Source organism: Mesitornis unicolor, unplaced genomic scaffold (genome assembly GCF_000695765.1).
Source record: "Mesitornis unicolor isolate BGI_N332 unplaced genomic scaffold, ASM69576v1 scaffold6811, whole genome shotgun sequence".
NCBI classification, from domain to species: Eukaryota; Metazoa; Chordata; class Aves; order Mesitornithiformes; family Mesitornithidae; genus Mesitornis; species Mesitornis unicolor.
In genome coordinates this window covers 1-18,014 of record NW_010161592.1, presented here as the reverse complement: position 1 = coordinate 18,014, position 18,014 = coordinate 1, and the positions used below count along the sequence as shown (strand labels likewise).

The following is an 18,014-nucleotide window of genomic DNA, read 5'->3' as shown; positions in this document are numbered from 1 at the left end:
CAGACGGGAAACGCATCTGATGTCTGGGGGGGACCCGTGCAGAGCTTTAAAGCCACCCTGGAGCGCCCTGTCCTGTCCTGCTCGCCTGGCTGGGCCACAGCAGCACAGGCAGGGCTCGTACCACAGGCAGCCCTTGTTCTTCCCAAGAGTTTTGGTCTTGGCTTTCAAATGTGTGATTGCCAGTCCCTGCTTTTCCAGTCGTGGCTTTGTAGTGAGTGTTGGTGTTACCTGATTTGGTACCCAGCCGTCTGCACGTTGCTGTCAGGCTCGTGGTTTGACCAGCACACCAATGGGCAGTTCACAGAGAGCCTCCTGGATTTACTGCTCGTGAATAAAACTGTTCCTAGAAAAAACTGCTGCTTGAGAGACCCGGGATTTGTTGAATGCCAGTTCCTGCTTGCATGCTTTTTTGATTTGGAGAAGGAATTGCCTGGCCAATGTGCAGAATTGCCATCCATTTTCAATGGACGCCCTCGAATTGGTAACAGGAGGCACATTTCCGTGCAGCCTGCTGTAGGTACAGGGCAATACGCATCCGGCATTTCTGTGAGCAAGGGAAGGGACATAAGAGAGAAGGAATGGCTTGGGGGGAAAAAGTGCACTGTGAAGTGCATTAAGGGTAGAGAGAGGCTCCCCTGAACATGTGTGGTGTTGGACGGGATGTGGCTGAGGACAGCGCTGGCTGCAGGAAGGCAGCAATGAGTGTGCAGAACCCCGGGTCAAGTCCTGTGTGTCCTTACTGGAGCTGACTGGAAGTGCAACCGTGGGTCTCTGCTTTCCCCATAGGACTCCCCTATGCACAAGGCCCTGTTCTGGGTGGCCATGGCCGTGCTGCAGTTGGATGAAGTGAACTTGTACTCGGCAGGAACAGCGCTGCTCGAGCAGAACCTGCACACCTTGGACAGCCTCCGGGTGTTCAATGACAAGGTGAGGAAGCCCTCTGAAAATTACCCTCATGTCACCCCTTAGGAAAAAACCACTCGAGATCCAGTGAGTGCCTTTCAATGAGGTGCTTCTGTATTTCATTTTTTCCGGGTCAGAGCCCAGAAGAGGTGTTCATGGAGATCAGGAGACCCCTCGAATGGCACTGCAAGCAGATGGATCATTTTGTTGGGCTGAACTTCAACTCCAACTTTAACTTCGCACTAGTGGGACACCTCCTGAAAGGTAACAGTCCTTATTGCTGTCCAGTGGGGATGAGCGCTCTGAATTCAGAAACAGAAACAAGTCCAGGGATAAAGGGGAAAGGATGGGTGGTGGATTTTAAGTAACTTGGATTACAGAATAGATACAGAATTAAATGTTCTTTGAGTCAAGGACTTTGCCAGGTTTCCCATAGACGTGTCCTGTGAAGGTCTTTATATCTCATGATATAAATTCTTAACTACCCCAGGATGTGTGCCTTCGTTTGCTGCAGTTCTTTACTGCTTCCTCCAAGAATGCTGTCCTTCTCTATGTTTGCCTGTGTTCAGGCTCACTGTTTCTTTTGGAAGATTGATTTGAGACATAATAGATATAATACATGTACAGAGATTTGAAATGGTGTGATTCTTGGGGGAGGGACAGAAAATAATTAGTTTTGAACATGCAGTTTCTGCTGGCATTGTGCTTCCTTACCATGTACTTGAATTTCCTGAGAAAATGTGCTGGGAAATATTTATATATGTTTTCAAAGTATTAATGCATTAAAAAATAAACACAGGATTTGTTTCTTAACCTCATTTCTCAGGATACAGGCATCCTTCTCCGACCACAGTAGCAAGGACAGTAAGGATTTTACACACACTACTGGCTCTGGTCAACAAACATAGGAACTGTGACAAATTTGAGGTGAACACCCAGAGCGTGGCTTACCTAGCAGGTACAATACACAGACGTCGTTTTACATTGGTGCTGACTGAAAAGGAATGGATTCTTGTGGGAATTCTTACAGGTTTAGGTTGATAAAGTTGTACCAGTGTAAAGGAACCTTGCAACTGGAGATGGCTGCGAGGCTGGGCTGGGGTCCATCGGCTACAGCTGCTCGTGGCCTGGAGGTTTTCCAGCACGGGGCTGCTGGGAAACTGGGAAAATACCTCTGGGAGGATGAGGGTTTCTTGGTTTGAGGGTGTTCCTTGGGCACTCAGACTCCTGGTGCTCCAGCAATGTGACCATGTTTAAGTTATCCAGTTGTAACTGGCTGGGAAATACAGTTCTTAATGAACGTACTCTTGATCCATACGTTTCAGTACGTTGTAACTACATTTATACTAAATGACAAAATGAAATTGAGGGAATGTTGCTTACACTCTTCCGTGTACTCCTACTGTGAAAAGCTCACGTCAGCTTGCTTTGACTTTTCAGCTTTGCTGACAGTATCTGAGGAAGTCCGAAGCCGCTGCAGCCTGAAGCATAGGAAGTCTCTCCTGTTGACGGACGTTTCGATGGAAAATGTTCCTATGGATACATACCCCATCCATCACAGTGACACTAGCTATAGGTTGGTTGTCCAACTTTCTGACAAGTTATCCAAATTTCAATGTATCTTTACTTTAGTAAGTTATCTAAAGGTGACCTGTGGTATCTTGGAAGCTGAACCCCACATTCACAAAGCTAGGTTAATGTTCCGTTACTGGTTCCAGACCAATACGCTACTTATACTGTGATACTGTCATCAGAATCAGAGAAATTTGGGAATCTAATTCCTATAGATGTAATTTTGAGATCCATAAAGCAATTTCAGAGCTTAACTGCTTTGGAGGTTCTTAAACTCTTTGCTAACCGATTTCTACAAGACCTGATCTCACCTCACTTTTCATTTCTATTTTAGCAGAAAGTTTTGTTTGTCCTTTTCCAAGCTTCAAGGCCTGTACTGAGTAATCACTTGGTCCATGTCACTGGAAAATCTTGGCACCTTTAAGCCTTTCTGTAAGCAGCCACAGAGATGAGCTAAGAAATGAACCTAGAAGTGACGTGGAGAGCCAGTTCCTCTCAGCAGGCTCAGTAGCTCTCGTTTTAGCACCCGCGTGGAACAGCTGATTATTTAAAATCCCTCACCTTGCCTCATAGGCTGATTCGCCTGTGTTCTTTTCGTCGCTTTATCGCTGCATTCACACCAGGTTGTTCGTTATCGCTACCTCAGACGTTTTTGCAAGCAAAGTAATTGCTATTTTGTAATACGTGTATTTGGGGGAGTAATCTGTTAGGAAAGGTGGGTTTAATAAAGGATGGTTTGGCTGGTTGAGAAATGTATGCTGAAATGGGCACGGTTTCAGAGATGTTCTTCATCCAGTTCCTCTGCCCTTGCAGGACACTAAAGGAGAATCAGCCGTGGTCGTCACCGAAGGGCTCAGACAGACACCTGGCTGCCAGCTACCCCACAGTGGGACAGATAAGCCCTCGCACGCGAAAATCCATGAGTTTGGACATGGGGCAGCCTTCACAAGCGAACACTAAAAAGCTTCTAGGTTATTAAGATAACTAATTTACTAATGTGTCTACAGCATCCCTCAGGAAGCGTTACTGCAGAAAAGTTCTGCTTGTGTTTATTCTGACCCTTCAGTGCTTATTCCCGATTCCGAGGAATGCCTGTGGTTTGTACGAAACACAAATTAGAGATCGTTGCGCGGTTCAGGAGCGCTAACTTGGGTCTTTGGATCGGGAAGCAGGGGTGACACTCACAATGTGCATGTTGGAGCGGAGAAAAAAGAACCAAAAAAGGAAGGAAAAAAGCTATTCCAAATACTAAAGGGTCATAGTGCCAATTTTCTGCCACCAGCCCTTTTTCAGCAAAGCCAAGAAGCTGAACGAACACCTTAGCCTAGCCACTGTAATGAGTGCCCCATCTTCTGCTAGAAGAGATGGTCCCAAAACACTCGAGGTGTTTTGGAAGCAATCTGATTATGATCCATGGCTTCTCAGTGCATCGTGCTCACAAGCAGAGTCCGAACCTCGCAGAAACAAGATGAGCTGCTTGGCATAACTCGTGGTTACCCTTGTACATTGTATGGTACACATGGGAGAAGAGGGGCGTTTCTTTCATGACAACCCTATTACTGCTTCCTTTTCAGTAATCACATTTTGGCATGCTTACTCGATGTGATGTGTTGACCAGGAAACCATAGCATGCCCCCAGCCTACACATTTGAATAAATCGCATGCTTTCCTCATCAGTATTGTGAAGCATTTTGGAAACTGTGATGGAGAGCGGCATGGTGTGATCGTATTTTCTCTGCCATCCCTGAAAATGATGAAAATGTCCCCAGATTCCTACCAAGACGTTGTAGATAGGAGAGCAGCTTGGCCAGGAAATCAGAAATAGATAGAATGTGGATGTAGGTGTAATGTTTTTAATCGCCTGATAAATTGTTTTTAGGTACAAGGAAAAGTTTTGACCATTTGATATCGGACACAAAGGCTCCTAAAAGGCAAGACATGGAATCTGGAATCACAACGCCTCCCAAAATGAGGAGAGTAGCCGAAAATGATTATGAAATGGGTGAGAAACAGGACTAACATTTTAAGACTAATACTAATTATAAATGCTTTGTATACATATACAAAGGATTATTTCTAAATTCAATGTTTATTTGCCCAGGTTACTACAAGGTAAGGGAGAAATCTCTTTAACAGTGGCTTCTGGAGAGCGCAGGCTTCCACATCACGAGCAGCTGCGGCCTGAGTCAGAGTTGCTCAGGCTGCAGGTGCAGAATAAAGGACAGCTATGAAGTAGTGCATACAGGAGTTAAATTAAATGAACACAATCTGGCTTTACAGAAGTGCGTAAGCCCTCGCTGCAGATTTCTGCAGGAGCTGGGCCGTGACCCAATGCCTGGAATGCCTCTCTTCATCTCCCCCACATCTGCTTCCTGCGCCCCACCCCAATTGCAATGCAAGACCAGGGGGGTTCTGCTGTACCCAGCAGCCTCCGGCCTGACCCCAGCATGGTCCTCACCACCCCTGGGCCTGTATTTCACCACCAGGAAATTGGGGTTGTTGTTGCCATTCGATGACACATCCCATGTAGTGGTCTAGCGCTGCTGGTAGTACTAGAGCATAGCTGTTGCTTTTATACCTGATGAAAAGGCTGGTGAACTCTGCATATGACCGAATCGGTGGTGCCAGAGCTGATTCTGTTTGCTTTGGGTTTCTCTTGCTTTGGATGAGTTGCTCTTTTTTCTGTCTGGCAGAAACCCAGAGAATTTCACCGCAGCAACACCCGCATCTTCGAAAAGTTTCTGTTTCCGAGTCAAATGTGCTCCTGGATGAAGAAGTCCTGACTGACCCCAAAATTCAAGCACTGCTGCTTACAGTTCTTGTAAGCTTTCTTTCTGTGTGTTGTCTGTTCTTTTCTGACGTTCTCTTCTCTTCCGAAGCAGCGTGCGTGTTCCTTGCAGCGTTTTAAACTCACGTGGATCAGAACCCCTGTGGTGTGCAGGTCTCTTCTGTAGTTGCTGTTCCTCCAGCTTTCCAGGAATCACTTTTAGAAATGTATCTCCGTGCTCTTTGAGAGCAGATACCGAATTTTCATTATGCTGTTCCAACAATTGTCCTTCTTCCCTGGCAGATTTTAATCACAAACTAATTTTATCTAATTAAAGGATGTTAATATATTGCACTTTAAAAGTTAAGGAGTGAAAATTGTTGGAATCCCAGAAGAATTCAGGTTAAAAGCTGTTAACTAGTAATAGAGGTACGGTGTGACGGTGCTTTCTTCAGACGTACCAGTACAGCTGCCATTCCTGATACAGTTCAGAAAGACTCGGTTGCCCACTTGTGTCAGAAACTGCCTGGTTTTTTTGCCAAAGCAGAAGTTATTAGCAGCTGTTTTTATTGTTTCCCACATACATGTAAGATAACTTGATTCATGTCCACAGAGGACATAAATTAATCTTTTGTAACGCTGCTTTCTGCTATTTAGAAGTCTTAAAGCTGCACCAACAACAGCCTGTAAGTACTCCGGTGAAGTGACAGCGTGCTAACGTAATCCTTTGCATTGCGACAGGCGACGTTAGTGAAGTACACTACTGATGAGTTTGACCAGCGGATCCTCTACGAGTATTTGGCAGAAGCCAGTGTTGTCTTCCCAAAAGTCTTTCCCGTTGTGTAAGTAGCTCAGCCTCCGTACCTTGGCTGTGGGTGGTCTCTGGAGCAGGGCGAGCCCGTGTGAGATCTGACTCGTGTGGAGGTGACGAGCTGCCATCTCCGTGGCTTGTGGAGACAAATGCCTGCAGCGGTTTGAGGATCGCCCTTTTCCCCTGTGGTAAACGATAAAATGTTCTCGCTGGAAGAGGCGTCCTCAGCCCCGCAGCTGCAGGTGCCCCTCGGCAGCAGCAGATTGGCCTGGAGGTTGTGGAGCGTGGGAGGCTCCGGCCGTCGATGTCAGGGAGCCCGCGCAGCCAGCGGCGCCTTCCGAAAGCTGTCGGCCTGGGCTGGCGACCGAGCACGGCTTTGGCTTGGTCAGTGCTGGGAGAATCCAGTTCCATTGTGATGTGTTCGTGTACCTTTGCAATCAATAGATCCTGTCTCTTCAATATTATTTCGCCTCGGTCAGACTCAGGTTTTTTAGTACCCCAAGCGCATATCAGAACTGGTTTAAAGCGCAGTTCAAGATAAGTTCACCGTAACTTGTTCGCTAAAGTTGGTTGGGAACTGCAGTTTTATTTTATTTAATGAACAGAAAATAAGCCACTTCTCTTTTCTTCAGGCATAATTTATTGGATTCCAAGATCAACACCCTTTTATCGCTGTGCCAGGATCCAAATCTGTTGAATCCGATCCATGGGATTGTTCAGAGCGTTGTCTACCATGAAGAGTCTCCACCCCAGTACCAAACCTCTTACCTGCAGAGTAAATATACTTCACATTTTTAAAAAACCTGCTGTACTTTAGGTTAGATTTACTACTGAACACGTTTCAGGATCGCAGCCCTGACAGAACAGTCAGGCACTCGTGTGGCGTTTCTCCCAAAAATAAGAGTACGCGTATGGTGAAAGCCCTGCTGGTGTGAACGTTCAAACTGGCTGCTGCAGTTGTGCAGATCTCAGGTACCAGAAGTGTTACCTCGTCTGCGTGAGTAAAAAGAAGCTGAAACTCAGTATTCTGTTTCCACTGACCAGCTTAAAGAAATACCAGACAGGAGTGGCAGTGAGAAACGATCAGGTTGAAGTTAACCGTGTAAGTTAGGGGTTGATTCAATTACTGGTAAATTCCGTAGACTAACAGTTGTTTTTTGGTGCCCAAGCACACTTTCATGTGACACTTGAACACTTAAAACCTAAATATTTTTATAGTCCTTAATCAATCACTTTCCAGGAAGATCCATAACAAACAGGTGACGGTTGAGAAAAGCTGAAACGTTGGCAGAATTTTTCAAGGAGATGTGTATTCACGTGCTAGATCGATCTACAGTAGCATCAGGAATTTCTCGATGACGGTTCGGAGGTTTTCACAACTTCTGTGTTTCAGACACAAATTAAAACGCCGTCATTTTGTTGTACGTGGTTTGGACAAACACTGAGTGTTGCGTCTCCGGACCAAAATATCTGATTTCTGTGCCCAAGCAAACCAGGTGCTGTGCTGCCTGTGCTCCCCAGCTGAGCTGGCACTGGAGAACTGTGCTTCTGTGGTAACGTCCACTTTGTTCTTGTAGGTTTTGGATTTAATGGCTTGTGGAGGTTTGCTGGCCCATTTTCCAAGGTAAGAGCACTGCACTAGGGATAAGTTCATGAGCGTTTTGCTGTCGTTTTCTGTCCTGGGGCAAAGCTCACATTGACAGAAAAGACCCAGGCTTTCTTTTCCCCTTTCCCCATCGCCCACAGCAAACGCAGATCCCAGACTACGCCGAGCTCATCGTGAAGTTCCTGGACGCCCTGATCGACACGTACCTGCCTGGGATCGACGAGGAAGCCAGCGAGGAGTCGCTCCTGACGCCCACGTCTCCGTATCCCCCCGCGGTGCAGAGCCAGCTCAGCATCACCGCGAACCTCAACCTCTCCAACTCCATGACCTCGCTCGCCACGTCCCAGCACTCCCCAGGTCAGTGCCCGCTCGGGGACGACGCGGGGACGGGAGCGGACTGGGTTGACCGGGTCGGTAGCCACTCAGCCCTCTGCTCTCTTCAGAGGTGTTTACGCACCCAACATCATAGGTTCTCGAGTCAAATGAATGTTAAGTGTTTGCCAAGCTGTTACGCTGCTCCTTCAGATGCTGGGTGTTGTCCAGCACAGAAGCTGTGTTCCAGGGCGCTGTACGTGAAGGAAGCAGCACTGAGTGCTTCAGAGCGAGTAGCAGCTGCATCTTAATATGGAACACACGCAGCAGTGGAGCCTTGAAAATTAATACATGCAAATATATAATAATGATACTTTGCAAGGTGAGTAACACCTGTGTGGGCACTACAGGGTAGCACGTATTTGGAAAAGTAACCCAGAAGAGTGCTGTGGAAGGGGGTGTGTGGATGGGCTCGGTTTCAGTCGGCTGCAGGATTTAAGGCCAGTGCTCGCAGGGAGCAGCGTACGGGGGTCGTACTCTCCCTTGGAAAAAGAAGTGTTCCTGCAGGTACCAGTGCAATAGTTCAGAGTGTTCAGAAATACGCTGGTGTCAGAGGCAGTAAATGGATCAACACACTCAATTCCTTCTGGTTTGAGAAGGGAATCACAGGGAAATGCAGAGGTTAAATTTAGCAGCACAGATTTTTCATGATGAAACATGGAAAAAAAAAGAGGAAAAATTACACAGCATAGCAAATGAAGCATAAGGTAGAGAAAATTAAACGTAGGAAGGCAATGGAATTAATGTCAAACCTTCATGAATTCTCTTCCTAAAGTGGTGTTGGGTTAGTGTCTCGTATACTGGGGGAATTCTTTCCTCTTCTTTGCCATGAAAATGACACAGCGAGAGAACTCTTCAGTGGTGATTTAGCTCTGCAGTTCTGAACACTGGAGTCACTCAGCCTTTTATTTCTGCTTTGTTTCTCACCTTGGTGATGGAAGGGTGGAAGCCACTGGTATTTAGGTGTAATATTTAGAGGTGGTTTGGTTTCTCACTGTGCTGCTCGCTGGTTTCTGCTGTCCCTGCAGTGAGCTCTGTGGGCTGTGCTTGGCTCTGGCCAAGAATTCTGCTCTTCCAGAGCATCAGTTCGCTCACAGATGCTGCGTGCGGTGTTGTGTTCGGTCTGATGAGGATTGCAGAGGTGGGGCACGTGCAGAGGCGCAGCAGAAGTCAGAGCGCTCTGTGGTTGAATAATTTGGGAACAGTGATTTCTTTTTTGATTTCATGCAGTGATTGCAACTCGCTTTTTTTCCAGTATGAGAAGCCAGCTTAAATTGTTTAAATCTGGGGAGATCACGTTCTTGAAACACCGATGCTGTGTTCTAGAGTTGTATTGTAAGATGCCTGACAGTCTGTGTAGACTCAAAACAGGACAGCTACCGCAAACCACTCGCTCGTTTTTAAAACACCTCATGACCAAGCTCTGCGGCTGCTTCCCGGGCAGGCGGCGCCGCTGCTGGTTTGTGTCGCTGTTTTGAACGCACCGCCGCTCGTCCGCCAGCAGAACTGAGCTGTTTGGACCACGATGTCCCCCTCTCCGGCCAGACCATTGACCCCAGCATCGGGGGCGTCCCTTGTGGCTCGCCCAGCCCCAGGGCACCCAGGAGCCGTCCCTGAGGGCCGAGTCCACGGGAGCGGTGGGGTTAACCCGGGTCCTTGTGTCTCCCCAGGGATTGACAAGGAGAACGTGGAGCTGTCGCCCACCGCCGGACACGCCAACAGCGGGAGGATGCGCCACGGCTCCGCCAGCCAAGTGCAAAAGCAGCGAAGCGCCGGCAGTTTCAAACGTCACAGCATCAAAAAGATTGTGTGACCGTTCCTTTGTAATTATTTTCTTTTTGGTTTGGTTTTTTGTTTGTTTGGTTTTTTTTTTTTTTTGGAAACTGACTGACACACGCGGGCCTCTCGCCAGGGGCCCTCCACCAGTTGTGATGCTGCACTTAATTTTTAAGGTTCCCATCCTGTCAGCCGTGTTGCCAGACGATCAACTCTCGAAACATTGCCTGAATTGTAACGCCTTCATTTCCCTTCCGTTCCCGATGCGAGGCAGTGTTTCTGAGCCGCCCCTGCAGATCCTGACGGGCTCTGTGACGCTGCAGAGCCGTGTCTGTCCAAATACGAAAGCCATTTCCCGTAGCCAGCTCTGCCCTGCTTCTGTCGTCTGCCTTGTTCGGGTCTCCTCTGAGGAAAAGTGTTAATCCTTAATCCTGTTTGCACACTTTTTTGAGGTAGTGGCTTCACGAGCGGGGGAAGTTGGTAAAATCCTGCTTTTAATTCAAACCTGTAAGATTTTTAGCTGTGGACTTTTTTTTACCATACTTAAAAGAAATTGATGACAGCCGCAGTACGATGAGTTTAACCAGAGGTGGTGGATTAGATTAATTAGCAATAAATTTGAGAGGACAAGGAGGCTGCAGGAGTCTCTTTCATTCCCCAGACCGTAGCTTCGCACACTTGGACTGTGTATGGACCAGACTGGACAAACTGGCTTTTTTCCAAAGCAGATTTGTTTTGCTGTACTTTAACTGCACTAAAAAGGTTGTACAGTGGAAAGGAAATCGCCGAGAACTGACCATTACGCTGTCATTGTAGCAATGTCGAAATTTACCGCTTCTTTCTTTTATTCAGCATAAACTCTAGCTCAGCCCTCCCCGGCATTTGCACCTCGGAGCAGTCCCTGGCAGGACAACCAGCGGGGCAGGGAGGGGAAACTGAGGAATTAACTTCCAGCACTGGGAGATGGTGTTTGGCAAAGCTGCTTTTGTGCTGCCCGAGCAGCGATGTAGAACCAGAAACGTTTGCGTCAGGTACATGAATTCAGAGATAACTGACACTGCGTTGAGCCCGGCTCACGTGTGGTGGTTGCAGTGCAATTCCTGCGGTCGGCGCAGGCGCCCGCAGCCAGGCCCGGCCTGGGGAGCCCTCGGGGGCTGCAGCTGGGGAGGGTCCGCACTTGGGGTTACTCAAAACTGAACTTGCTGTCGCGGATGTGTCGGCTGCCGTCGCTCTCGGTGACCGAGGCCTTGCCAGGATGCGCTGCTGCGTCGGTGAGAGGCGACGGCGCTGGGGCTGCGGGCGCTGCCTGCGCGGGCTGAGCGCGGGGAAGGGACCACGGGGCAGCGCGGCTGCCTCTGCGCTGCTGAGGGACAGCCCAGCTTCCCGCGTTCACATCCCCGGCTGTGTTAGGAACGAAGTCTGAGAGAGGCTTTACAGGAAAAACAGCACATCCACTATATGAAATGAAATCCTCTAGTGCAATTCTGCTCGTGGCTTTCAGTAAATCAAACTCCACAGCTAAATTGTTAGAGAATGGTACAACTAAGTGTTCAGATTTTATTGATATAGCACATAATTCTCATGTATCCACGCAGTAACAATGTAACATTTATGTAAATAAAAATACCTTTATTGTATTGATTCATAAAATAACAATTTAATTTCTTTAATTTGTTTACAGTCCTGGAAAAACTATGAACACAAACTTAATATGCAAATAGTTTGCCAAAACAAGAGGAAAACCTGGGATTAGCGGTCTGGAACTAGAAATGTTGGAAAACACAAAGACCTGTGCGCTTACCCAAACTCTTGTCCTTGGCCGTGGGGGAGCTGCAGCAGCGCTGCGCTCGCTGACCCCGTGCTGGGCTGTGGAGGGGCTGCTCGGCTGGCGCTGAGCGTGGCCCAGGGCAGCGCCGCCTCCCGCGCCCCGGTGCTGCCGTGCGGGTCCCCGGTCCCAAACCTTCCCACCTCGCACATGGGGTCGTCCCTCAGCACCTTGGTCAGGCCGAGTCAGGCAAATTCCAGCCCTTTCTGTTTTGCTGAAGACAATGAATTGCAGAAGCCTGGAGATTTGTAGGTAGGAGGAAGGGAGAATCCCTTGTAAAGGTGATTTGCTGTTAGAAAACAGAGCTGTCAGTTGTTTCTCCTATGAGCAGATTTTCTTTAAGCGGAAATGGTGATTCCAGATGGGCTGCCAAATCGGTGTTGTTTGCACCGGATGCATTTGAGAGCAACTCTTGCAGTCTTTTGCATTGCCTGTATAAAAAAAAGTGTCCCTAAATTAGGATGAATGCATTCTTTTGAAATACGTGTAATGTGAAATCAAATGGACAGTCATTAAAATTACCTTCCATGTGGGAACTAGAACAACTCCGGGCTCTCAGTCCCAGCTGAAAAAAAACCTGGTATCTTCATAAAGTCAGTCAACAAAAATGAATTTATTCCATTTCCCGAATGAAAGGGGAGTCTTTTAATGTTTTCACTGCATGGTTCAGTGAGAGGACCCGAACTCTGTTCGAGCAGGGGTGTCAAACACGTTAGGTCATGGGGGCTGAATCTGGGCGTGCTTGCAGTCGATGGCCAGGGTTTAATTTAGGACCACGTGCGCCTCAGCGGGCGCGTTGTCTCCCAGTACCAGTTGTTGGGAATCCTTGTGCTTAGATCAAGGGGAAAGCACGGCCTTTCTTCAGTGATTAAACTGCTGTTAGTAATTAGTTGTTCAGTGCCTTACTGTCCCATCCGTCAGCCTGCTCCGTGACAGCCGCTGCTGTTCTTCTGCCTTCGTTTTCTCTCCCATCCTTTCCCGGTTCTCGCTCCTCCCGGCTCCGCTCTCTGCTCCCAGCCCAGCTGCTTCCCCCCCGTCCCATCGCTCCGTGTGTGCTCGCAGGCGGGTGCCGGGTCTGAGGGGGGGGATGGCTCTGAGCTCCCACCCCGCAGCCCGGGGGGCGGTCGCTGCTGTGGGGCTGCGCGCTCGGAAATGAAAACTCGAGATTCAGACAGAGCAGGTTTTTAACGCATGGACCACGTCACGGGGACCGCGTGTTTGACGCCCCTGTTCCAGAACACGTTTCCCATCGCGCACTCACTCCAGTTACGTCCTGTAACGGTGATTAACATTTTTGTTTGTGTTTGTATTTTCCCTGACTTCAAGATAATTCAGTAGTATTTGAATAGTGCATAACCTACCTGTTACTGATGCCGATGTTTCTGCTTTAATGTGCATGAGGTTTCCGAGAACAGGAAACATTTCCAATAAGTATTGTGGACTGAGCACCTGGGAGCGTTTCGGGGCTCTATTCCTAACTGGGTTGTAGGTTTTAGGGCTTTTTCTGTTTCATCCTAAGGTTAATTTTTTTATTTTTTCAGCTGTAATGAAGCACGTCTTATTGTTATGCGACAGACTTACCACCGACAGTCACTTCTAGTGTTGGTCCCACCGTTGTTTTATTTTTAACGCAGTATATTCACCTGTAAATAGTTTTTGTGTAAAATTTGACAGAAAAGTATATTTACTACACTGTAAATACATGTGACAATATATTGTATTATTTTGCTTTTTTGTAAAGCAGTTAGTTGCTGTATATGTATAACATACAGATTTGATTATTCTAGTGGTAGTAACCGTTAACTCCTCCTCCTCCTCCTCCTCCCTGCTGTTGCGTTTCGTCATTTAAAACAAACGCTGTGTACGATAAACCTGCACTGTGTATGATACCTTAATTTGCCGCTCGGGGCTCGGCTTCGGGAACGTTTCCTGATCCCCAATCCTGTTCCTTTCGTGAGCGAGCGCGCGACAGCCGGCGAGGGCCCTGCCCCTGGAAACGCAGTTGGCAACTGTGGGGAAAAAAAACGGTAGAAACCCGGTTTCGGATCATTGCTGATCACCCCCTTGTCCCCTCATGTATGTACTTTCCCTGTTTTTTTTTTTGAAGTAAAATGTAAATTGAACCCGCTGGTGTTGTGCAGAGGTCGTTGCTTCACCGCTGCTGCGGGGCGAGGGGGGCGCGTGCTGCAATCGTCCTGTTTCGGGACAGGTTTGGATGGGTCCTGTGGGTCCAGCCCCAGTCCCAGACCTGAAACCCACCTTTCTCTGGGGAAAATGAGAACCGAGTTGAAATCCCGTGTCACAGAGCTGTCTGTGTGGGGGATACTGCACAGCTCTAAATACTGGCAAAGCCGATTGCCCGTGGGTGACTGAGGGCAGAATTTGGGCAGAATGAAACCCGTTATCGTCAACTTCAATAGGATTATCGTAACTGAATAATTGAGTATTTCTTTTTAAAATGTAAACTTAATATTTTAATAAAACAGCTGCTTGGTCTTTAAAGACTATTTCAGTATAATTTGTCTATTTGAGCTTTTCTGGCTTAGATGCTTGAAGTTTCAACTGTCAGGCAACTTTTATGACAAATTATTAATCAAATCTGGGGTTTTTTTAGGGGAATACATTACTTTCCTATGAAAAATGTGCAAGTCCTTATATTCTGGCTTTGTGAATCGTCAAAGGGTGTGAAAACACATTGAAGTGTGACTGCAGTGACTTCTGCAGAGACCTCTTACGAGGGCCGCTCAGCTGAAGTAAAGTGATGTGCGGGCAGCGCCACTGGTGCCGGGAGGGACTGCATGGATGGAAGGGCCGCACTTGTGCAGGTTCACATTTCAGGAGCATGTTTTTACTTACAGGAAAACTTTATTAATCCTAAATGGCAAATAGCAGCGCTGGCCTGAGCGAAATATTGAGCTGTTGTAACTATTTCCAAGTACCCCTGACTTGGAATAAGAAGTCTTCACAGTAGTCCTATTTTAGATACCCCAGAAGATTCACACTAAACTTGTAATTCCCTTAATGGGAGCCTTTTAAGCTCACTGAAAAACTGCAAAAGAAAGGTGCACAAACATTACAAGGACAAACCCGTTCCCAGGAACCCTTGTGCTGGTGGCAAAATGGGATTTGGCCCTCGTGCCGCAGAGCTGCAAGCTACAGCCAACCTCTCGTGGCCGTGGGGCGCTTCTGCCCGTCCCGGTTCAAAGCAGCGCTGGGCCTTGCCGGAAGGTCACGATTTTTGGGTGTGAATCCCATGTGTCTTGGAGCATCGGTGTCTTTAGTGACTGCTGCGATGTTTAACGAGCTCCCAAAGGAAAACAAATCCCAGGGCTGTGTGGGTACAGAGTGTAGAATAACATCTCCCACGATGTGAGTTGTTCAAACAAGTATGGGTTTGTTCTTCAAAGCAGTAATGAAAAAAGGAAAACAACCCTGTGATGACGGCACCTGTAGGGATATTCAGTGATAGTGCTCTAAGTAGCCATGAGTACTGACTGCGTGTTGAGGAAAATCCCACTGACCTGTTGAACTGTCTTTTTTTTCCCATAGCATCCTGTCCTTCAAAAAAACCCTACACTTAGTGTGTCCCCCTTTCCTTACCGACCAAAACCAGGCAGTGTCCTAATTGCTGGATGGTTTTGCTGACACCTCTGTGTTGGTAAAGGAGCACACTCCTGCCACGGCACAGCTTCGTTGTCAAGAGCGCAGAAGTTTGTTCGGAGCACAGATGTCCTCAGAGCAGCTCCTGACTCCTCGAGGCTTTGGTACAAGGCGTGAGTCAAGCCTGGCTGCTGGAGGTGCCCAGAAGAAAAAATGGTAGCCACCAGTGCTGCAGTCTGCTGCCCAGCTGATTCCCAAAATCAGCCTCCTGCTACTGCGAGCGGACAGCAGGGGTCAGAGGGGACAAACGATGGGGAAATAACGCGGCCTGTGTGAGGCTTTGTGCTGCGCTGTGCCCAGGAGCCGCTGAGGAAGAGTCAGCACCGGCCTCTCCACTGATCCCAGAAGATCCAGGCCGCACACGGCGTCTGTGGGCAACCCTCACTGTTACAGCACGAATCGTCAGCAAAGGATAATTACCTTAATTAGTTCTCAGGGTGTTACGCTGTCTCCTTACCCTCGTGCCCTGGAGAGCTGCTCTCTAAAGGCCCTGAGGTGAGCGAGATCGCTGTGTCCCTACGGCACAGAGTCAGGTATGGGCCAGGAAAGGTAAAAATTGGCTGCAGGGCTTGGCCGAAGCTGTGCCAAGGGCAGTTTGATACCCAGTTTAATTGTCTAAGTTTCTTTCTTGGTTTAAGTATTTCAAAACTCGTTATTTGCTTTTTTTGCATTTGACAGCTAATGAATACAGCAGCTCACTCCTTCCTTGCACTCCCTCCTCTGTTAGCTTTCCATTTGGTTGAGCTTTTCTCTGTACACACCTGGTTCCTTACGCACGCTTCAGAAATGAACCGAGCTGTACAATTCAGTACTTTATTTTTCAATTTTCCTATGGAAATACAGTCCTGGTTTCCTCTCGCTGATCACACTGGTCTGCCTTGAAATGAAAGCGCTATGTCCAGCAGCTCTTTACCCAGGTCCTCGTGCCTTCCTCCGGCACTGAACTCTGCAGACAGCTCCCTGAACGTGGCGCAGATTCGGCGATGCTCGATGTGCCTGCGGTAAATCGCGTGTTTCCACCTGTACCGCGCGTCGCCGTACAGCACCAGCAGAGACCGTCGCGGTAAGTGAACGGCCACGGTCACCTCTCTACTTGGAACGAGCTTTGGGGTTAACGTGCAGTCGATTCCCTCTTCATCTGAATTGCTGCGTGCTGCTGTCTGTGTTAAAGATCCAGGGGGACTTAATTCCCCGTTTTCTTTCCTGGAGGTGGGAAATAATTGGATGCTGTCCTCCGAATCACAAGACATGGATAGCACAGTTTTTGAGAGCAAGTTTAAGCTGACCAGACGCTCTCCCCAGAGCCACCAGTCGTCGAAGTGCGGGTCGATGGCAGAACCCCTGTCTGGAACATAGTCCAGGTTGCACTGTTCGACAGGCAAGAAACCACCTAGGACAGAGCAGGCCCTCATCTGCGCCACAATCTTCTTACTGAAACTCGGCAAACCGGTAAAGCTGCCAGCTCTCAGCCGTCGTTTCTTGAAGTTCACTTTGGGTCCATAGTCCTGTTGGGAAACAAGAAAAAAAGTGGGGGACAGCTGATGTTATGAAAAAATCTGGACCAAGTCTTTTTGGAGAGGCTGTGATCCCCACAGGACGTCTGAGTCCTCATCTCCTCCAGCGACCTGGTCACCAGGTTGCAGAAGGCCCAGTGCAGCTACACTGACCTCTCAGGGATTAATTTTCTCACCAGTAAAGTAAAAAACAAAACTCCTGCTTCTTTCACTTGGAGATCGTGTGAACTTCAATGCCTGAACACGCAACATCAAGGTTTGTTACAACTACCTTTTATTTTTGCGAGGAGTTGACTGTAATCACAATTCGTGCAATTGATTTCAGGAAAAGCTTTCAAAGGAAAAGATTTATTGGAACACGTGAACGTTCTGTGCTTTAACTGAAACCAGCTTCCCTTTCCCAGAGGGATCTAAGAACAAAAGTGCTTCTAAAGTCACACCTGTTTCTTTCGGCCGGACTGTGACGGTTTCCAGTCATCTCGATCCATCAGTTCAACGATCTCAGATTCTTCGTCTTCGCTGATGAACTCCTCCGTCAGAAACACCCCTGGGAATGGAAATGCCCAGCCAGCAAATTCCGAGTGCTCTTTTCCTCTAGCTAGGCCCGTTGCTGGACAGTAAGTGAAATTATCTTCCCCCTGTGGAAATAACAGTGGAGAAGAAATAACGCAATGGGGGGGGGGAAACGTATCAAGATAAGGTGTTTCCATGATTTATCCCTGCAAACATGGTGCTGTGGCAGCAAAACTGTCTGCACAGGATTCTTACAGATATGAGAAACACTACAGCTGCTTTTGGAGAACAACTCTTCCCTGCTCTTTTTTCACAGCTCCAGCATTCCCGTGCTGCTTGCTTCAATTATCTTCTCTTTCCTAGCAACGTCTTCATCCCGCTGAGGCAGGGGAGCACAGCTGATCCTCCGTGCCAAACGCATAAGGTGATTAATGGTCGGTGTTCCCCAGGTCGGCCGTAGAGAGCATTTGTCGCATCAATAAATGTTGAATGAGGGAAGTTGATACAAACCGCCGAGGCCAGGAGGCTGAGCTGTAGCGAACCTGTCTTGTCTTAACGAACGAGGCTCAGGTGCTGCTTTGTGCACCCCTAACGTTATCCAGGCGCCTTCAGCCCCGGGGAGGCCGCCGGGGCCAGCCCTGGGGGGGCTCCGCAGCCCCCCGAGGGGTCCTCTACCGGCACGGGGGGGTCCCGCA

General features: G+C 48.2%; 2 protein-coding genes across 2 annotated transcripts in view; one reads left to right on the top strand and one right to left on the bottom strand.

Moving 5' to 3' along the window:
• The window catches only part of NF1 (neurofibromin 1), a gene marked incomplete at its 5' end in the record, with an annotated part of 65,021 nt that extends 55,177 nt beyond the window's left edge, over window positions 1-9,844 (top strand). Inside the window, 12 exon segments of the mRNA XM_010193364.1 lie at window positions 787-927; window positions 1,041-1,167; window positions 1,730-1,861; window positions 2,344-2,479; window positions 3,289-3,446; window positions 4,355-4,477; window positions 5,169-5,296; window positions 5,984-6,084; window positions 6,686-6,828; window positions 7,631-7,677; window positions 7,800-8,016; window positions 9,702-9,844. Of these exon segments, the coding sequence (XP_010191666.1) occupies window positions 787-927; window positions 1,041-1,167; window positions 1,730-1,861; window positions 2,344-2,479; window positions 3,289-3,446; window positions 4,355-4,477; window positions 5,169-5,296; window positions 5,984-6,084; window positions 6,686-6,828; window positions 7,631-7,677; window positions 7,800-8,016; window positions 9,702-9,844 (1,596 nt within the window).
• Window positions 9,845-16,155: 6,311 nt separating this feature from the next.
• ALKBH4 (alkB, alkylation repair homolog 4 (E. coli)) lies at window positions 16,156-17,444 on the bottom strand (the record flags this gene model as incomplete). Its single annotated transcript, XM_010193363.1, has 2 exons — window positions 16,156-16,797; window positions 17,247-17,444. Coding segments are annotated over 2 exons (840 nt in total), but the record flags the coding sequence as incomplete, so codon positions are not given.
• Window positions 17,445-18,014: the final 570 nt, after the last annotated feature.